This window comes from Carcharodon carcharias, chromosome 40 (assembly GCF_017639515.1).
Source record: "Carcharodon carcharias isolate sCarCar2 chromosome 40, sCarCar2.pri, whole genome shotgun sequence".
Lineage (NCBI taxonomy): Eukaryota > Metazoa > Chordata > Chondrichthyes > Lamniformes > Lamnidae > Carcharodon > Carcharodon carcharias.
The window spans coordinates 3,526,320-3,543,856 of NC_054506.1; the positions used below are offsets into that span (position 1 = coordinate 3,526,320).

The 17,537-nt window shown below is 56.1% G+C and overlaps 1 protein-coding gene across 1 annotated transcript in view; it reads left to right on the forward strand.

The window, feature by feature from the left end:
- The window catches only part of LOC121273151 (tumor necrosis factor receptor superfamily member 3-like), a 133,246-nt gene extending 122,518 nt beyond the window's left edge, over positions 1–10,728 (forward strand). The window contains exons 2-5 of the mRNA XM_041180112.1: positions 7,852–7,954; positions 9,069–9,194; positions 9,524–9,673; positions 10,652–10,728. Of these exons, the coding sequence (XP_041036046.1) occupies positions 7,852–7,954; positions 9,069–9,194; positions 9,524–9,673; positions 10,652–10,728 (456 nt within the window). The remainder of the gene's footprint in view (positions 1–7,851; positions 7,955–9,068; positions 9,195–9,523; positions 9,674–10,651) is intronic.
- The last annotated feature ends 6,809 nt before the right edge of the window (positions 10,729–17,537 follow it).

Below are 17,537 nucleotides of genomic sequence, written 5' to 3' on the forward strand. Positions count from 1 at the left end.
GAAGTTTACACAGATAGGGACAGGTGTAGGGGCTGGAGGAGTTTACAGAGATAGGGAGAGGTGTAGGGGCTGGAGGAGGTTACAGAGATAGGGAGGGGTGTAGAGGCTGGAGGAGGTTACAAAGATAGGGAGGTTTGTAGGGGCTGGAGGAGGTTACAGAGATAGGGAGGGGTGTAGGGGCTGGAGGAGGTTACAGAGATAGGGACGGTTCCAGGGGCTGGAGGAGGTTACAGAGATAGGGAGGGGTGTAGGGGCTGGAGGAGGTTACAGAGATAGGGAGGGGTGTTGGGGCTGGAGGAGGTTACAGAGATAGGGAGGGGTGTAGGGGCTGGAGGAGGTTACAGAGATAGGGAGGGGTGTAGGGGCTGGAGGAGGTTACAGAGATAGTGAGGGTTTTAGGCTCTGGAGGAGGTTACAGACATAGGGATTGTTGTAAGGGCTGGAGGAGGTTACAGAGATAGGGAGGGGTGTAGGAGCTGGAGGAGGTTACAGAGATAGGGAGATGTGTAGGGGATGGAGGAGGTTACAGAGATTGGGAAGGGTACCTCATTATTCTCTAGCTAACCTAAAGGAGGGGACAGTATTGAGGAAGCTTTACTTTGTATCTAACCCCGTGCTGTACCTGTCCTGGGAGTGTTTGATGGGGACAGTGTAGAGGGAGGTTTACTCTGTATCTAACCCCGTGCTGTACCTGTCCTGGGAGTGTTTGATGGGGACAGTGTAGAGGGAGATTTACTCTGTATCTAACCCCGTGCTGTACCTGTCCTGGGAGTGTTTGATGGGGACTGTGTAGAGGTAGTTTTACTCTGTATCTAACCCAGTTTCTGACTGTGGGAATGGAGCGTTGATTGCACCCAGCTCTCGGATGTAGGTCAGTGCGTAGATGAGTATCTGCAGCACTGCAGGCTCTATACCTCGCACCCACAGCGACCACAGTCGGGCTTCTCGGCCTAGTCTGCAGAAATTTCAAGGACACCCGTCGTGACCTGACCCCATTGATGCTCGACACGTGATCCCCGAGGAGGCTGCCAGGGGGAGTATTACTTGCTGAGACGCCTGTCAGCCTCCGAGAATTCGAGCCTCGAACTTCCTGTGGCTTTCATTGCATGAGAAGGCAATAACCCCAGAGAGTTGCTCCGCGCTTCTCACTTGCAGGAGCAAGGGGAGGTTTAGCATCTCTCCCAACGCCTACCTGAGTCGACACCCACTTCACGACCAAGGCTGGCCCATTTACAGCAAGCCTGGGGTCTGGGCCGAACCTGTCACTTTATATACAGAATAACAGCTACCCCGGGAGTGAGTTACAGACTGGAATCTTATCGAGGGGTTCGGGGGTGGTTTATATATAGAATAACATATACCCGGGTGTGAGTTACAGACTGGAATCTTATCGAGGGGTTCGGGGGTGGTTTATATATAGAATAACAGATACCCGGGAGTGAGTTACAGACTGGAATCTTATCGAGGGGTTCGGGGGTGGTTTATATATAGAATAACAGATACCCGGGAGTGAGTTACAGACTGGAATCTAATCGCGTGGTTCGGGGGTGGTTTATATATAGAATAACAGATACCCGGGAGTGAGTTACAGACTGGAATCTAATCGAGGGGCTCGGGGTGGTTTATATATAGAATAACAGATACCCAGGGGTGAGTTACAGACTGCAATCTAATCGAGGGGTTCGGGGTGGTTTATATAGAGAATAACAGATACCCGGGAGTGAGTTACAGACTGGAATCTAATCGAGGTGTTCGGGGTGGTTTATATAGAGAATAACAGATACCCGGGAGTGAGTTACAGACTGGAATCTAATCGAGGTGGTCTGGGTGGTTTATATATAGAATAACAGATACCCGGGAGTGAGTTACAGACTGGAATCTAATCGAGGGGTTCGGGGTGGTTTATATATAGAATAACAGATACCCGGGAGTGAGTTACAGACTGGAATCTAATCGAGGGGTTCGGGGTGGTTTATATACAGAATAACAGATACCCGGGAGTGAGTTACAGACTGGAATCTAATCGAGGTGGTCTGGGTGGTTTATATATAGAATAACAGATACCCAGGAGTGAGTTACAGACTGGAATCTAATCGAGAGGTTCGGGGTGGTTTATATATAGAATAACAGATACCCGGGAGTGAGTTAAAGACTGGAATCTAATCGAGGGGTTCGGGGTGGTTTATATATAGAATAACAGATACCCGGGATTGAGTTAAAGACTGGAATCTAATCGAGGGGTTCGGGGTGGTTTATATATAGAATAACAGATACCTGGGGGTGAGTTACAGACCGGAATCTAATCGAGGTGGTCTGGGTGGTTTATATATAGAATAACAGATACCCGGGGGTGAGTTACAGACCGGAATCTAATCGAGGTGGTCTGGGTGGTTTATATATAGAAAAACAGATACCCGGGAGTGAGTTACAGACTGGAATCTAATCGAGGGGTTCGGGGTGGTTTATATATAGAAAAACAGATACCCGGGAGTGAGTTACAGACTGGAATCTAATCGAGGGGTTCGGGGTGGTTTATATATAGAAAAACAGATACCCGGGAGTGAGTTACAGACTGGAATCTAATCGAGGGGTTCGGGGTGGTTTATATATAGAATAACAGGTACCCGGGAGTGAGTTACAGACTGGAATCTAATCGAGGGTATCAGGGTGGTTTATATAGAGAGTAACAGATACCCGGGTGTGAGTTACAGATTGGAATCTAATCGAGGGGTTCGGGGTGGTTTATATATAGAGTAACAGATACCCGGGTGTGCGTTACAGATTGGAATCTAATCGAGGGGTTCGGGGTGGGTTTATATATAGAATAACAGATACCCGGGTGTGAGTTACAGACTGGAATCTTATCGAGGGGTTCGGGGGTGGTTTATATATAGAATAACAGATACCGGGAGTGAGTTACAGACTGGAATCTAATCGAGGGGTTCGGGGTGGTTTATATATTGAATAACAGATACCCGGGTGTGAGTTACAGACTGGAATCTTATCGAGGGGTTCGGGGGTGGTTTATATATAGAATAACAGATACCCGGGTGTGAGTTACAGACTGGAATCTTATCGAGGGGTTCGGGGTGGTTTATATATAGAATAACAGATACCCGGGAGTGAGTTACAGACTGGAAACTTATCGAGGGGTTCGGGGGCGTTTATATATAGAATAACAGATACCCGGGACTGAGTTACAGACTGGAATCTAATCGAGGGGTTCGGGTGGTTTATATATAGAATAACAGATACCCGGGAGTGAGTTACAGGCTGGAATTTAATCGAGGTTGTCGGGGTGGTTTATATATAGAATAACAGATACCCGTGAGTGAGTTACAGACTGGAATCTAATCGGGGGGTTCAAGGTGGTTTATATATAGAATAACAGATACCCGGGATTGAGTTACAGACTGGAATCTAATCGAGGGGATCAGGGTGGTTTATATATAGAATAACAGATACCCGGGAGTGAGTTACAGACTGGAATTTAATCGAGGGGTTCGCGGTGGTTTATATATAGAATAACAGATACACGGGAGTGAGTTACAGACTGGAATCTAATCGAGGTGGTCTGGGTGGTTTATATATAGAATAACAGATACCCGGGAGTGAGTTACAGACTGGAATCTAATCGAGGGGTTCGGGTGGTTTATATATAGAATAACAGATACCCGGGATTGAGTTACAGACTGGAATCTAATCGAGGGGTTCGGGGTGGTTTATATATAGAATAACAGATACCCGGGAGTGAGTTACAGACTGGACTCTAATCGAGGGGGTCGGGGTGGTTTATATATAGAATAACAGATACCTGGGAGTGAGTTACAGACTGGAATCTAATCTAGGGGCTCAGGGTGGTTTATATATAGAATAACAGGTACCCGGGTGTGAGTTACAGACTGGAATCTAATCGAGGTGTTCGGGGTGGTTTATATAGAGAATAACAGATACCTGGGAGTGAGTTACAGACTGGAAACTAATCGAGGGGCTCCGGGTGGTTTATATAGAGAATAACAGATACCCGGGAGTGAGTTACAGACTGGAATCTAATCGAGGGGTTCAGGGTGGTTTATATATAGAATAACAGATACCTGGGGGTGAGTTACAGATCGGAATCTAATTGAGGTGGTCTGGGTGGTTTATATATAGAATAACAGGTACCCGGGTGTGAGTTACAGACTGGAATCTAATCGAGGTGTTCGGGGTGGTTTATATAGAGAATAACAGATACCTGGGAGTGAGTTACAGACTGGACTCTAATCGAGGGGCTCGGGATGGTTTATATATAGAATAACAGATACCCGGGAGTGAGTTACAGACTGGAATCTAATCGAGGGGTTCGGGGTGGAGGTTTATATATAGAATAACAGTTACCCGGGTGTGAGTTACAGGCTGGAATCTAATCGAAAGTGAATGGCTTACGGCCTGTGCTCGCCTCCCCATCGCTATTTACCTGTTTACATTGTGTCGTTGAGCCTGGGTTTATTCGTCACGGAGCTACTCCTCTGAGTTGAGCGAGGCGGGGAATATACCGGCGTCCACCTCCATCTCTTCGGCTCCAGTGACCCCTTAATCTTAGCCAAGTTCCGCCTGAGTCCCCCTCCTGCCTCCTGACCTCGGCCCACCAGGGAACTGTCCCCGAGATGGACACCAGTACAACGGGGGATAAGAGTACTGGACCCAACTGGTCTTGTGTCCCCCCCTAACCTGGGCACCAGTACAACGGGGGATAAGAGTACTGGACCCAACTGGTCTTGTTCCCCCCTAACCTGGGCACCAGTACAACGGGGGATAAGAGTACTGGACCCAACTGGTCTTGTTCCCCCCTAACCTGGACACCAGTACAACAGGGGATAAGAGTACTGGACCCAACTGGTCTTGTGTCCCCCTAACCCGGACACAGGTACAACGGGGGATAAGAGTACTGGACCCAACTGGTCTTGTGTTCCCCTAACCTGGACACCAGTACAACGGGGAATAAGAGTACTGGACCCAACTGGTCTTGTTCCCCCCTAACCTGGACACCAGTACAATGGGGGAATAAGAGTACTGGTTCCAACTGATCTTATTCCCCTCTAACCTGGACACCAGTACAACAGGGGATAAGAGTACTGGACCCAACTGGTCTTGATCTCCACCCTAACCTGGACACCAGTACAACGGGGGATAAGAGTACTGGACCCAACTGGTCTTGATCCCCACCCTAACCTGGACACCAGTACAATGGGGGATAAGAGTACTGGACCCAACTGGTCTTGATCCCCACCCTAACCTGGACACCAGTACAACGGGGGATAAGAGTACTGGACCCAACTGGTCTTGTTCCCCCCTAACCTGGGCACCAGTACAACGGGGGATAAGAGTACTGGACCCAAATGGTCTTGTTCCCCCCTAACCTGGGCACCAGTACAACGGGGGATAAGAGTACTGGACCCAACTGGTCTTGTGTCCCCCTAACCCGGACAGAGGTACAACGGGGGATAAGAGTACTGGACCCAACTGGTCTTGATCCCCACCCTAACCTGGACACCAGTACAACGGGGCATAGGTGTACTGGACCCAACTGGTCTCGTACACCTTGAAATGAGACACCAGTCACAACTGGGGAATCAGGGTACTGGTCCAACCTCTTTGTTTGACCTTCTGGACCTGCTTCACCATCCAATCAGATTTAACGTTGCCAAGTGTGGCGAGGTCGCTCAGGATCTCCCGAAAGGATTGGAGGTGGGATTGGGGGGGCGGGCGGAGGTTGAGGATCGACGCCAAGGGGTGGGAGGTGGTTCAGTTCGGCAGGGAGGACGTGGAGGGAAGGTATAGGGGTAGAGGGAGGCCCGGGGTCCGAGGGACCTCGGTGTACACGTACAGGGGTCCCTGAAGGTGGCAGGGCAGATCGGGAGGGCGGTTAATAAAGCCTACGGTATCTTAGACCTTTGTCAACAGGAGCACAAGAGTAAGGAGGTCATGTTGAAATTGTAGAAGACACGAGTTAGGCCCCATCTGGGGTACTGGGTTCAGTTCTGGGTACCACGCTGGAGGAAAGACATGGAGGCGTTGGAGAGGGTGCACGGGGAGTGGTTGGCGGGGGTGGGTTGGTGCGGGGGGATTCACAGGACTGATTCCCTAGATGAAGAACTGGAGCACGGAGGACAGATTGGAGAGAGGTTGGGTCTCGTCACCTCGGAGTAGCGAGGGTTCAGAGGAGACCCGATCGAGGCATTCAAGAGCCCCCACCCTGAGGGGTGCGGACAGGGTAAATAGGCCACAAGACCGTAAGACATAGGAGCGGAAATCAGGCCAATCGGCCCATCGGGTCCGCTCCCCCCCATTCAATCACGGCTGATAAGTCTCTCAACCCCATTCTGCCGCCTCCTCCCCGTAACCTTTGATCCCCCTTACCCATCGAGAACCCGTCTATCTCGCTCTTAAATACTCTCAATGACCCGGTCTCCACCACCGTCTGTGACAATGAATCCCACAGATTCACCTCTGTCCGGCTAAAGAGGTTTCTCCTCATCTCTGTTCTAAAAGGTCTTCCCTTTACTCTGAGGCTGTGCCCTCGGGTCCTAGTCTCTCCTACTAATGGAAACATCTTCCCCCACGTCCCGCTCTATCCAGGCCTTTCAGTATTCTGTAAGTTTCAATCAGATCCCCCCTCATCCTTCTAAACTCCATCGAGTATAGACCCAGAGTCCTCAAACGTTCCTCATATGTCAGGACGAGAGGGACTGAGGGCAACCCTTGACATGGGGGGGTGGAGGTTGCATTCTCTGAGGCACCCCAAAGGGAATCGGGGTAGCTACCGGTGAGGGGGAAGGTGTCTGGAGAAGGGGTGGGTGGGGTTGTGGGGGGGTGGGGGGTGGGGTGGGAGAGAAGAATCAGGCAATGGGGGACGATTCCAAATCTTCGCCAGCCCCTCGGAGTGAAGAGATTCCCTCCCCCCCACCAACAACACACCCCCCACACCCCCAATCCCCCCCCAACCCGCCAACCTCCATAGCGACAATCCTCTGCACCACGCCAGCAGCTTTCGAATGCTCCCCCTACGTGGTGAATATATTCCCCCCCGCCCCCCCCTCGTTGGGGAGGTGGGGGGTGGTGGTGGTGGGGGCAAGACTCCAGCTGAGGCCTCGCCGAGCGCCCTGTATAGCTGCAGTCCCACGCCTTGGCTCTTGTCACTCGAGGGCCTCTGGCGAGAAGTGCCGTTCGCCTTCTCGAACGCTGGTGACGCCTGCCCGCTGGCCCTCAGTGACTCGCTGGGTACCGAGCCTCCTGTTCCTGTGTAACAGGATCGAGAGGGGCTGAATGGGGCCACCTCCTGTTCTCTAGGTAACAGACTCGACAGGGGCTGAATGGCCTCCCCCTGTTCCTGTGTAACAGGGTCGAGAGGGGCTGAATGGACTCCTCCTGTTCCTGTTTAACAGACTCGAGAGGGGCTGAATGGCCTCCTCCTGTTCCTGTGTAACAGGGCTTGAGAGGGGCTGAATGGACTCCTCCTGTTCCTGTTTAACAGACTTGAGAGGGGCTGAATGGCCTCCTCCTGTTCCTGATAACAGGGTCGAGAGGGGCTGAATGGCCTCCTCCTGTTCCTGTGTAACAGGCTCGAGAGGGGCTGAATGGCCTCCTCCTGTTCCTGCGTAACAGGCTCGAGAGGGGCTGAATGGACTCCTCCTGTTCCTGCGTAACAGGGCTCGAGAGGGGCCGAATGGGGCCTCCTCCTGGCCACACAAGGAATAGCCGGTGGGGTTGAACGAGGGGGGAAAATCTCTCAGCGCTACTGTCCTTTTGACCGGTGAATGTTATTGACCCCTGACCTTTTCTGCTCCCTGACCCCTCGCCCCTCGACTGCAGTTGTCCAGTTCCAACTCCTACGCTCCACTGGGAGGGAGGTGTGACCAGGAGAACGATTACTATGAAGGCCACCTTCATATCTGCTGCTCAAAGTGTCCACCAGGTAGGAACCACATCGGGGGGTCAACTGCGGGGGAGGCCAGGGTCTAACCGCGCGCTGTACCTGTCCTGGGAGCGTTTGATGTGGACGGTGTAGAGGGAGATTTACTCTGTATCTAACCCCGTGCTGTACCTGTCCTGGGAGTGTTTGATGGGGACTGGTGTAGAGGGAGATTTACTCTGTATCTAACCCCGTGCTGTACCTGTCCTGGGAGTGTTTGATGGGGACAGTGTAGAGGGAGGTTTACTCTGTATCTAACCCCGTGCTGTACCTGTCCTGGGAGTGTTTGATGGGGACAGTGTAGAGGGAGATTTACTCTGTATCTAACCCCGTGCTGTACCTGTCCTGGGAGTGTTTGATGGGGACAGTGTAGAGGGAGATTTATTCTTTATCTAACCCCGAGCTGTACCTGTCCTGGGAGTGTTTGATGGGGACAGTGTAGAGGGAGGTTTACTCTGTATCTAACCCCGTGCTGTACCTGTCCTGGGAGTGTTTGATGGGGACGGTGTAGAGGGATATTTACTCTGTATCTAACGCTGTGCTGTACCTGTCCTGGGAGTGTTTGATGGGGACAGTGTAGAGGGAGATTTACTCTGTATCTAACCCCGTGCTGTACCTGTCCTGGGAGTGTTTGATGGGGACGGTGTAGAGGGAGATTTACTCTGTATCTAACCCCGTACTGTACCTGTCCAGGGAGTGTTTGATTGGGAAGGTGTAGAGGAAGATTTACTCTGTATCTAACCCCGTGCTGTACCTGTCCTGGGAGTGTTTGATGGGGACAGTGTAGAGGGAGATTTATTCTTTATCTAACCCCGAGCTGTACCTGTCCTGGGAGTGTTTGATGGGGACAGTGTAGAGGTAGCTTTACTCTGTATCTAACCCCGTGCTGTACCTGTCCTGGGAGTGTTTGATGGGGACGGTGTAGAGGGAGCTTTACTCTGTATCTAACCGCGTGCTGTACCTGTCCTGGGAGTGTTTGATGGGGATGTGTGGGTACAGTCAGTGATATGAGAGTGTGCCCTCTGTGAGAGTTGTGTTTTCTCTGTTTATCGATGAGTGTCTCCAGGCTGGTGCGCTTCTGTCACTGATGGCCGGTTTGTGTGTTCTCTCTCCGCAGGTCAATATGCATTACAGCGATGTACCAGACAGTCCGATACTCTGTGTGCCGTCTGCCGAGAGGGGGAGTTCACCGAGTTCTGGAATTATGTCCGCGAGTGTCAAATTTGCCCCTCCTGTGATCACCGTATGTATTGCCCTTAGAGGGGGTAAGGGTATGTGAGGGACAGAGGCCGGGTAATGGAATCGAGATCGGGGTCTGGAGTGTGTCAAGTCTTGAGCGGAACAGGATCGAGAGGGGCTGAATGGCCTCCTGCTGTTCCTGTGTAACAGGCTCGAGAGGGGCTGAATGGCCTCCTGCTGTTGAACGGCTGGGAACGCAGGGCGATGGTGGGCGGGAAGATGAAAAGTTATACGCCTTTGAGAGTTTCTGGTTTCGGGGGGAGGGTTGGCAGCAGCGAGCGGGGAGTCTCGGCCTCGGACTAATCCCTCGGTCTCCGAATTACTCCGCTGCAGGGAGGGGGCTGGTAGTGAGGCAGAACTGCACGAGTCAACACAAAACCGAGTGTGAGTGTGCCCAGGGACATCACTGCGTCGAAGGGCAGCGCTGCTCGGAGTGTGAGCGGCACACAGAATGTCCTCCGGGGCAAGAAGAGGCACAACAAGGTGAGACACGTTTTGCACATAGCACACCCCGAAACCCCTCCCTCTGATTCCAGGGTATCTCACTCCCGGGGTATCTGTTATTCTATATATAAACCACCCCGAACCCCTCGATTAGATTCCAGTCTGTAACTCACTCCCGAGGATCTGTTATTCTGTATATAAACCACCCCGAACCCCTCGATTAGATTCCAGTCTGTAACTCACTCCCAGGCACCTGTTATTCTATATATAAACCGCCCCGAACCCCTCGATTAGATTCCAGTCTGTAACTCCCTCCCGGGTATCTGTTATTCTATATATAAACCCCCCCGAACCCCTCGATTAGATTCCAGTCTGTAACTCACTCCCGGGTATCTGTTATTCTATATATAAACCACCCCCGAACCCCTCGATAAGATTCCAGTCTGTAACTCACTCCCGGGTATCTGTTATTCTATATATAAACCACCCCCGAACCCCTCGATAAGATTCCAGTCTGTAACTCACTCCCGGGTATCTGTTATTCTATATATAAACCCCCTGAACCCCTCGATTAGATTCCAGTCTGTAACTCACTCCCGGGTATCTGTTATTCTGTATATAAACCACCCTGAACCCCTCGATTAGATTCCAGTCTGTAACTCACTCCAGGTAGTATATGAATGAACCAATGTTTTCAGACCATTCATACTCTACCTCGTCGACACTCTTGCCGGGAATTCACCTCCCGGAATTATGTCCGCGAACAAATTTCCCTGTGATCACCGTATGTATTGCCCTTAGAGTAAGGGTGTGAGGGACAGGGCATTAATGGAATCGAGATCGGGTCTGGAGTGTGTCAAGTCTTGAGCGGAACAGGATGAGAGGGCTGAACTCCCCTGCTGTTCTGAACACTCGAGAGGGGCTGAATGGCCTCAGCTGTGAACGGCTGGGAACGCAGGGCGATGGTGGGCGGGAGATGAAAAGTTATACGCCTTTGAGATTTCTGGTTTCCCTCAGGGTTGGCAGCCGACGAGCGGCTCTCCCTCGGACTAACCCTCGGTCTGCGCATTACCTCAGTAGGGAGGGGCCGGTAGTGCGGCAGACTGCCTCAGTACAAAACCTGTGAGATTGCCCAGGGACATCACTCGTCAAGGGCACCTGCCGGAGTGTGAGCGGCCACAGTACTGTCCCTCCGGGGCAGTGAGGCTCTCCCTCAGCACTGACCCTCATAGACACCCCGGCTCTCCCTCCCACTGACCATGTGACAGTGCGGCACTCCCTCATTCTACTGACCCTCCGACAGTGCGGCACTCCCTCAGTACTGACCCCCGGGGTGCGGCTCTCCCTCAATACTGACCCTCCGAATGCGGCTCTCCCTCAGTACTGACCATCCCACAGTGCGGCTCTCCCTCAGTACTGACCCTCCGACAGTGCGGCTCTCCCTCAGCACTGACCCTCCGACAGTGCGGCTCTCCCTCAGCACTGACCCTCTGACATTGCGGCTCTCCCTCAGTACTGACCCTCCGACAGTGCCGCACTCCCTCAGTACTGACCATCTGACAGTGCGGCTCTCCCTCAGTACTGACCCTCCGACAGTGCGGCTCTCCCTCAGTACTGACCCTCCGACAGTGCGGCTCTCCCTCAGCACTGACCCTCCGACAGTGCGGCTCTCCCTCAGTACTGACCCTCTGACAGTGCGGCTCTCCCTCTGTACTGACCCTCAAACCGTGCGGCTCTCCCTGAGCAGTGACCCTCAGAAATTGCGGCACTCCCTCAGTACTGACCCTCTGACACTGTAGCACTCCCTCAGCACTGACCCTCCGACAGTGCGGCGCTCCCTCAGTACTGACCCTCCGACAGTGCAGCACTCCCTCAGTACTGACCCTCTGACAGTGCAGCACTCCCTCATTACTGACCCTCCACAGTGCGGCTCTCCCTCAGCACTGACCCTCCGACAGTGCGGCACTCCCTCAGTACTGACCCTCCGACAGGTGCGGCTCTCCCTCAGTACTGACCCTCCGACAGTGCTGCACTCCCTCAGTACTGACCCTCCGACAGTGCGGCACTCCCTCAGCACTGACCCACCGACAGTGTTGCTCTCCCTCAGTACTGACCCTCCGACAGTGCGGCTCTCCCTCAGTACTGACCCTCCGACAGTGCGGCTCTACCTCAGTACTGACCCTCCGACAGTACTGCACTCCCTCAGTACTGACCCTCCGACAGTGCAGCACTCCCTCAGTACTGACCCTCCGACAGTGCGGCACTCCCTCAGTACTGACCCTCTGACAGTGCAGCACTCCCTCAGTACTGACCCTCCGACAGTGCGGCACTCCCTCAGTACTGACCCTCTGACAGTGCGGCTCTCCCTCAGTACTGACCCTCCGACAGTGCGGCACTCCCTCAGTACTGACCCTCTGACAGTGCGGCACTCCCTCAGTACTGACCCTCCGACAGTGCGGCTCTCCCTCAGTACTGACCCTCCGACAGTGCGCTCTCCCTCAGTACTGACCCTCCGACAGTGCGGCTCTCCCTCAGCACTGACCCTCCGACAGTGCGGCACTCCCTCAGTACTGACCTCCGACAGTGCGGCTCCCTCAGTACTGACTCCTCCGACAGTGAGGCTCTCCCTCAGCACTGACCCTCCGACAGTGCAGCACTCCCTCAGTACTGACCCTCTGACAGTGCAGCTCTCCCTCAATACTGACCCTCCGACATCGCTGCACTCCCTCAGTACTGACCCTCCGACAGTGCGGCTCTCCCTCAGTACGGACCCTCCGACAGTGCGGCACTCCCTCAGTACTGACCCTCCGACAGTGCGGCTCTCCCTCAGTACTGACCCTCTGACAGTGCGGCTCTCCCTCAGTACTGACACAACTCTCGACAGTGCGGCACTCCCTCAGTACGGACCCTCCGACAGTGCGGCTCTCCCTCAGTACTGACCCTCGACAGTGCGGCTCTCCCTCAGTACTGACCCTCCGACAGTGCGGCTCTCCCTCAGTACTGACCCTCCGACAGTGCGGCACTCCCTCAGTACTGACCCTCCGACAGTGCGGCTCTCCCTCAGTACTGACCCTCTGACAGTGCGGCTCTCCCTCAGCACTGACCCTCCGACAGTGCGGCACTCCCTCAGTACTGACCCTCCGACAGTGCGGCACTCCCTCAGTACTGACCCTCCGACAGTGCGGCTCTCCCTCAGCACTGACCCTCCGACAGTGCGGCTATCCCTCAGCACTGACCCTCCGACAGTGCAGCGCTCCCTCAGCACTGACCATCCGACAGTGCTGCACCCCTCAGTACTGACCCTCCGACAGTGCGGCTCTCCGTCAGTACTGACCCTCCGACAGTGCGGCTCTCCCTCAGTACTGACCCTCCGACAGTGCGGCTCTCCCTCAGTACTGACCCTCCGACAGTGCGGCTCTCCCTCAGTACTGACCCTCCGACAGTGCGGCTCTCCCTCAGCACTGACCCTCCGACAGTGCGGCTCTCCCTCAGCACTGACCCTCCGACAGTGCAGCTCTCCCTCAGTACTGACCCTCCGACAGTGCGGCTCTCCCTCAGTACTGACCCTCCGACAGTGCGGCTCTCCCTCAGTACTGACCCTCTGACAGTGCGGCTCTCCCTCAGTACTGACCCTCCGACAGTGCGGCTCTCCCTCAGTACTGACCCTCCGACAGTGCGGCACTCCCTCAGCACTGACCCTCCGACAGTGCGGCTCTCCCTCAGCACTGACCCTCCGACAGTGCGGCACTCCCTCAGTACTGACCCTCCGACAGTGCGGCTCTCCCTCAGTACTGACCCTCCGACAGTGCGGCACTCCCTCAGTACTGACCCTCCGACAGTGCGGCACTCCCTCAGTACTGACCCTCTGACAGTGCGGCACTCCCTCAGTACTGACCCTCCGACAGTGCGGCACTCCCTCAGTACTGACCCTCCGACAGTGCAGCACTCCCTCAGTACTGACCCTCCGACAGTGCGGCACTCCCTCAGTACTGACCCTCTGACAGTGCGGCACTCCCTCAGTACTGACCCTCCGACAGTGCGGCACTCCCTCAGTACTGACCCTCCGACAGTGCGGCACTCCCTCAGTACTGACCCTCCGACAGTGCGGCTCTCCCTCAGCACTGACCCTCCGACAGTGCGGCACTCCCTCAGTACTGACCCTCCGACAGTGCGGCTCTCCCTCAGTACTGACCCTCCGACAGTGCGGCTCTCCCTCAGCACTGACCCTCCGACAGTGCGGCACTCCCTCAGTACTGACCCTCCGACAGTGCAGCACTCCCTCAGTACTGACCCTCCGACAGTGCGGCACTCCCTCAGCACTGACCCTCCGACAGTGCGGCACTCCCTCAGTACTGACCCTCCGACAGTGCGGCACTCCCTCAGTACTGACCCTCCGACAGTGCAGCACTCCCTCAGTACTGACCCTCCGACAGTGCGGCTCTCCCTCAGTACTGACCCTCCGACAGTGCGGCACTCCCTCAGTACTGACCCTCCGACAGTGCGGCTCTCCCTCAGTACTGACCCTCCGACAGTGTAGCACTCCCTCAGTACTGACCCTCCGACAGTGCGGCACTCCCTCAGTACTGACCCTCCGACAGTGCGGCACTCCCTCAGTACTGACCCTCCGACAGTGCGGCACTCCCTCAGCACTGACCCTCCGACAGTGCGGCTCTCCCTCAGTACTGACCCTCCGACAGTGCAGCACTCCCTCAGTACTGACCCTCCGACAGTGCGGCACTCCCTCAGTACTGACCCTCCGACAGTGCGGCTCTCCCTCAGTACTGACCCTCCGACAGTGCGGCACTCCCTCAGTACTGACCCTCCGACAGTGCGGCTCTCCCTCAGTACTGACCCTCCGACAGTGCGGCTCTCCCTCAGTACTGACCCTCCGACAGTGCGGCTCTCCCTCAGTACTGACCCTCCGACAGTGCGGCACTCCCTCAGTACTGACCCTCCGACAGTGCGGCTCTCCCTCAGCACTGACCCTCCGACAGTGCGGCACTCCCTCAGTACTGACCCTCCGACAGTGCGGCTCTCCCTCAGTACTGACCCTCCGACAGTGCGGCACTCCCTCAGTACTGACCCTCCGACAGTGCGGCACTCCCTCAGTACTGACCCTCCGACAGTGCGGCTCTCCCTCAGTACTGACCCTCCGACAGTGCGGCACTCCCTCAGTACTGACCCTCCGACAGTGCGGCTCTCCCTCAGTACTGACCCTCCGACAGTGCGGCACTCCCTCAGTACTGACCCTCCGACAGTGCGGCACTCCCTCAGTACTGACCCTCCGACAGTGCGGCTCTCCCTCAGTACTGACCCTCCGACAGTGCGGCACTCCCTCAGTACTGACCCTCCGACAGTGCGGCGCTCCCTCAGTACTGACCCTCCGACAGTGCGGCTCTCCCTCAGTACTGACCCTCCGACAGTGCGGCTCTCCCTCAGTACTACTGACCCTCCGACAGTGCGGCTCTCCCTCAGTACTGACCCTCCGACAGTGCGGCACTCCCTCAGTACTGACCCTCCGACAGTGCGGCTCTCCCTCAGTACTGACCCTCCGACAGTGCGGCTCTCCCTCAGTACTGACCCTCCGACAGTGCGGCTCTCCCTCAGTACTGACCCTCTGACAGTGCGGCTCTCCCTCAGCACTGACCCTCCGACAGTGCGGCTCTCCCTCAGTACTGACCCTCCGACAGTGCGGCACTCCCTCAGTACTGACCCTCCGACAGTGCGGCTCTCCCTCAGTACTGACCCTCCGACAGTGCGGCACTCCCTCAGTACTGACCCTCCGACAGTGCGGCACTCCCTCAGTACTGACCCTCCGACAGTGCGGCACTCCCTCAGTACTGACCCTCCGACAGTGCGGCTCTCCCTCAGCACTGACCCTCCGACAGTGCGGCACTCCCTCAGTACTGACCCTCCGACAGTGCGGCTCTCCCTCAGTACTGACCCTCCGACAGTGCGGCACTCCCTCAGTACTGACCCTCCGACAGTGCGGCACTCCCTCAGTACTGACCCTCCGACAGTGCGGCACTCCCTCAGTACTGACCCTCCGACAGTGCGGCTCTCCCTCAGTACTGACCCTCCGACAGTGCGGCTCTCCCTCAGTACTGACCCTCCGACAGTGCGGCACTCCCTCAGTACTGACCCTCCGACAGTGCGGCTCTCCCTCAGTACTGACCCTCCGACAGTGCGGCACTCCCTCAGTACTGACCCTCCGACAGTGCGGCTCTCCCTCAGTACTGACCCTCCGACAGTGCGGCTCTCCCTCAGTACTGACCCTCCGACAGTGCGGCTCTCCCTCAGTACTGACCCTCCGACAGTGCGGCTCTCCCTCAGTACTGACCCTCCGACAGTGCGGCTCTCCCTCAGTACTGACCCTCCGACAGTGCAGCAATCCCTCAGTACTGACCCTCCGACAGTGCCGCTCTCACTCAGTACTGACCCTCCGACAGTGCAGCTCTCCCTCAGTACTGACCCTCCGACAGTGCGGCACTCCCTCAGTACTGACCCTCCGACAGTGCGGCTCTCCCTCAGTACTGACCCTCCGACAGTGCGGCTCTCCCTCAGTACTGACCCTCCGACAGTGCGGCACTCCCTCAGTACTGACCCTCCGACAGTGCGGCACTCCCTCAGCACTGACCCTCCGACAGTGCGGCACTCCCTCAGTACTGACCCTCCGACAGTGCGGCACTCCCTCAGTACTGACCCTCCGACAGTGCGGCCTCCCTCAGTACTGACCCTCCGACAGTGCGGCTCTCCCTCTCCCTCAGTGCGACCCCTCAGTACTGACCCCCCCGAGTACTGACCCTCCGACAGTGCGGCACTCCCTCAGTACTGACCCTCCGACAGTGCGGCTCTCCCTCAGTACTGACCCTCCGACAGTGCGGCTCTCCCTCAGTACTGACCCTCCGACAGTGCGGCTCCCTCAGTACTGACCCTCCGACAGTGCGGCTCTCCCTCAGTACTGACCCTCCGACAGTGCGGCACTCCCTCAGTACTGACCCTCCGACAGTGCGGCACTCCCTCAGTACTGACCCTCCGACAGTGCGGCTCTCCCTCAGTACTGACCCTCCGACAGTGCGGCACTCCCTCAGTACTGACCCTCCGACAGTGCGGCCTCCCTCAGTACTGACCCTCCGACAGTGCGGCTCTCCCTCAGTACTGACCCTCCGACAGTGCGGCACTCCCTCAGTACTGACCCTCCGACAGTGCGGCTCTCCCTCAGTACTGACCCTCCGACAGTGCGGCGCTCCCTCAGTACTGACCCTCCGACAGTGCGGCTCTCCCTCAGTACTGACCCTCCGACAGTGCGGCACTCCCTCAGTACTGACCCTCCGACAGTGCGGCACTCCCTCAGTACTGACCCTCCGACAGTGCGGCTCTCCCTCAGTACTGACCCTCCGACAGTGCGGCTCTCCCTCAGTACTGACCCTCCGACAGTGCGGCACTCCCTCAGTACTGACCCTCCGACAGTGCGGCTCTCCCTCAGTACTGACCCTCCGACAGTGCGGCTCTCCCTCAGTACTGACCCTCCGACAGTGCGGCACTCCCTCAGTACTGACCCTCCGACAGTGCGGCACTCCCTCAGTACTGACCCTCCGACAGTGCGGCGCTCCCTCAGTACTGACCCTCCGACAGTGCGGCACTCCCTCAGTACTGACCCTCCGACAGTGCGGCACTCCCTCAGTACTGACCCTCCGACAGTGCGGCACTCCCTCAGTACTGACCCTCCGACAGTGCGGCTCTCCCTCAGTACTGACCCTCCGACAGTGCGGCTCTCCCTCAGTACTGACCCTCCGACAGTGCGGCACTCCCTCAGCACTGACCCTCCGACAGTGCGGCTCTCCCTCAGTACTGACCCTCCGACAGTGCGGCTCTCCCTCAGTACTGACCCTCCGACAGTGCG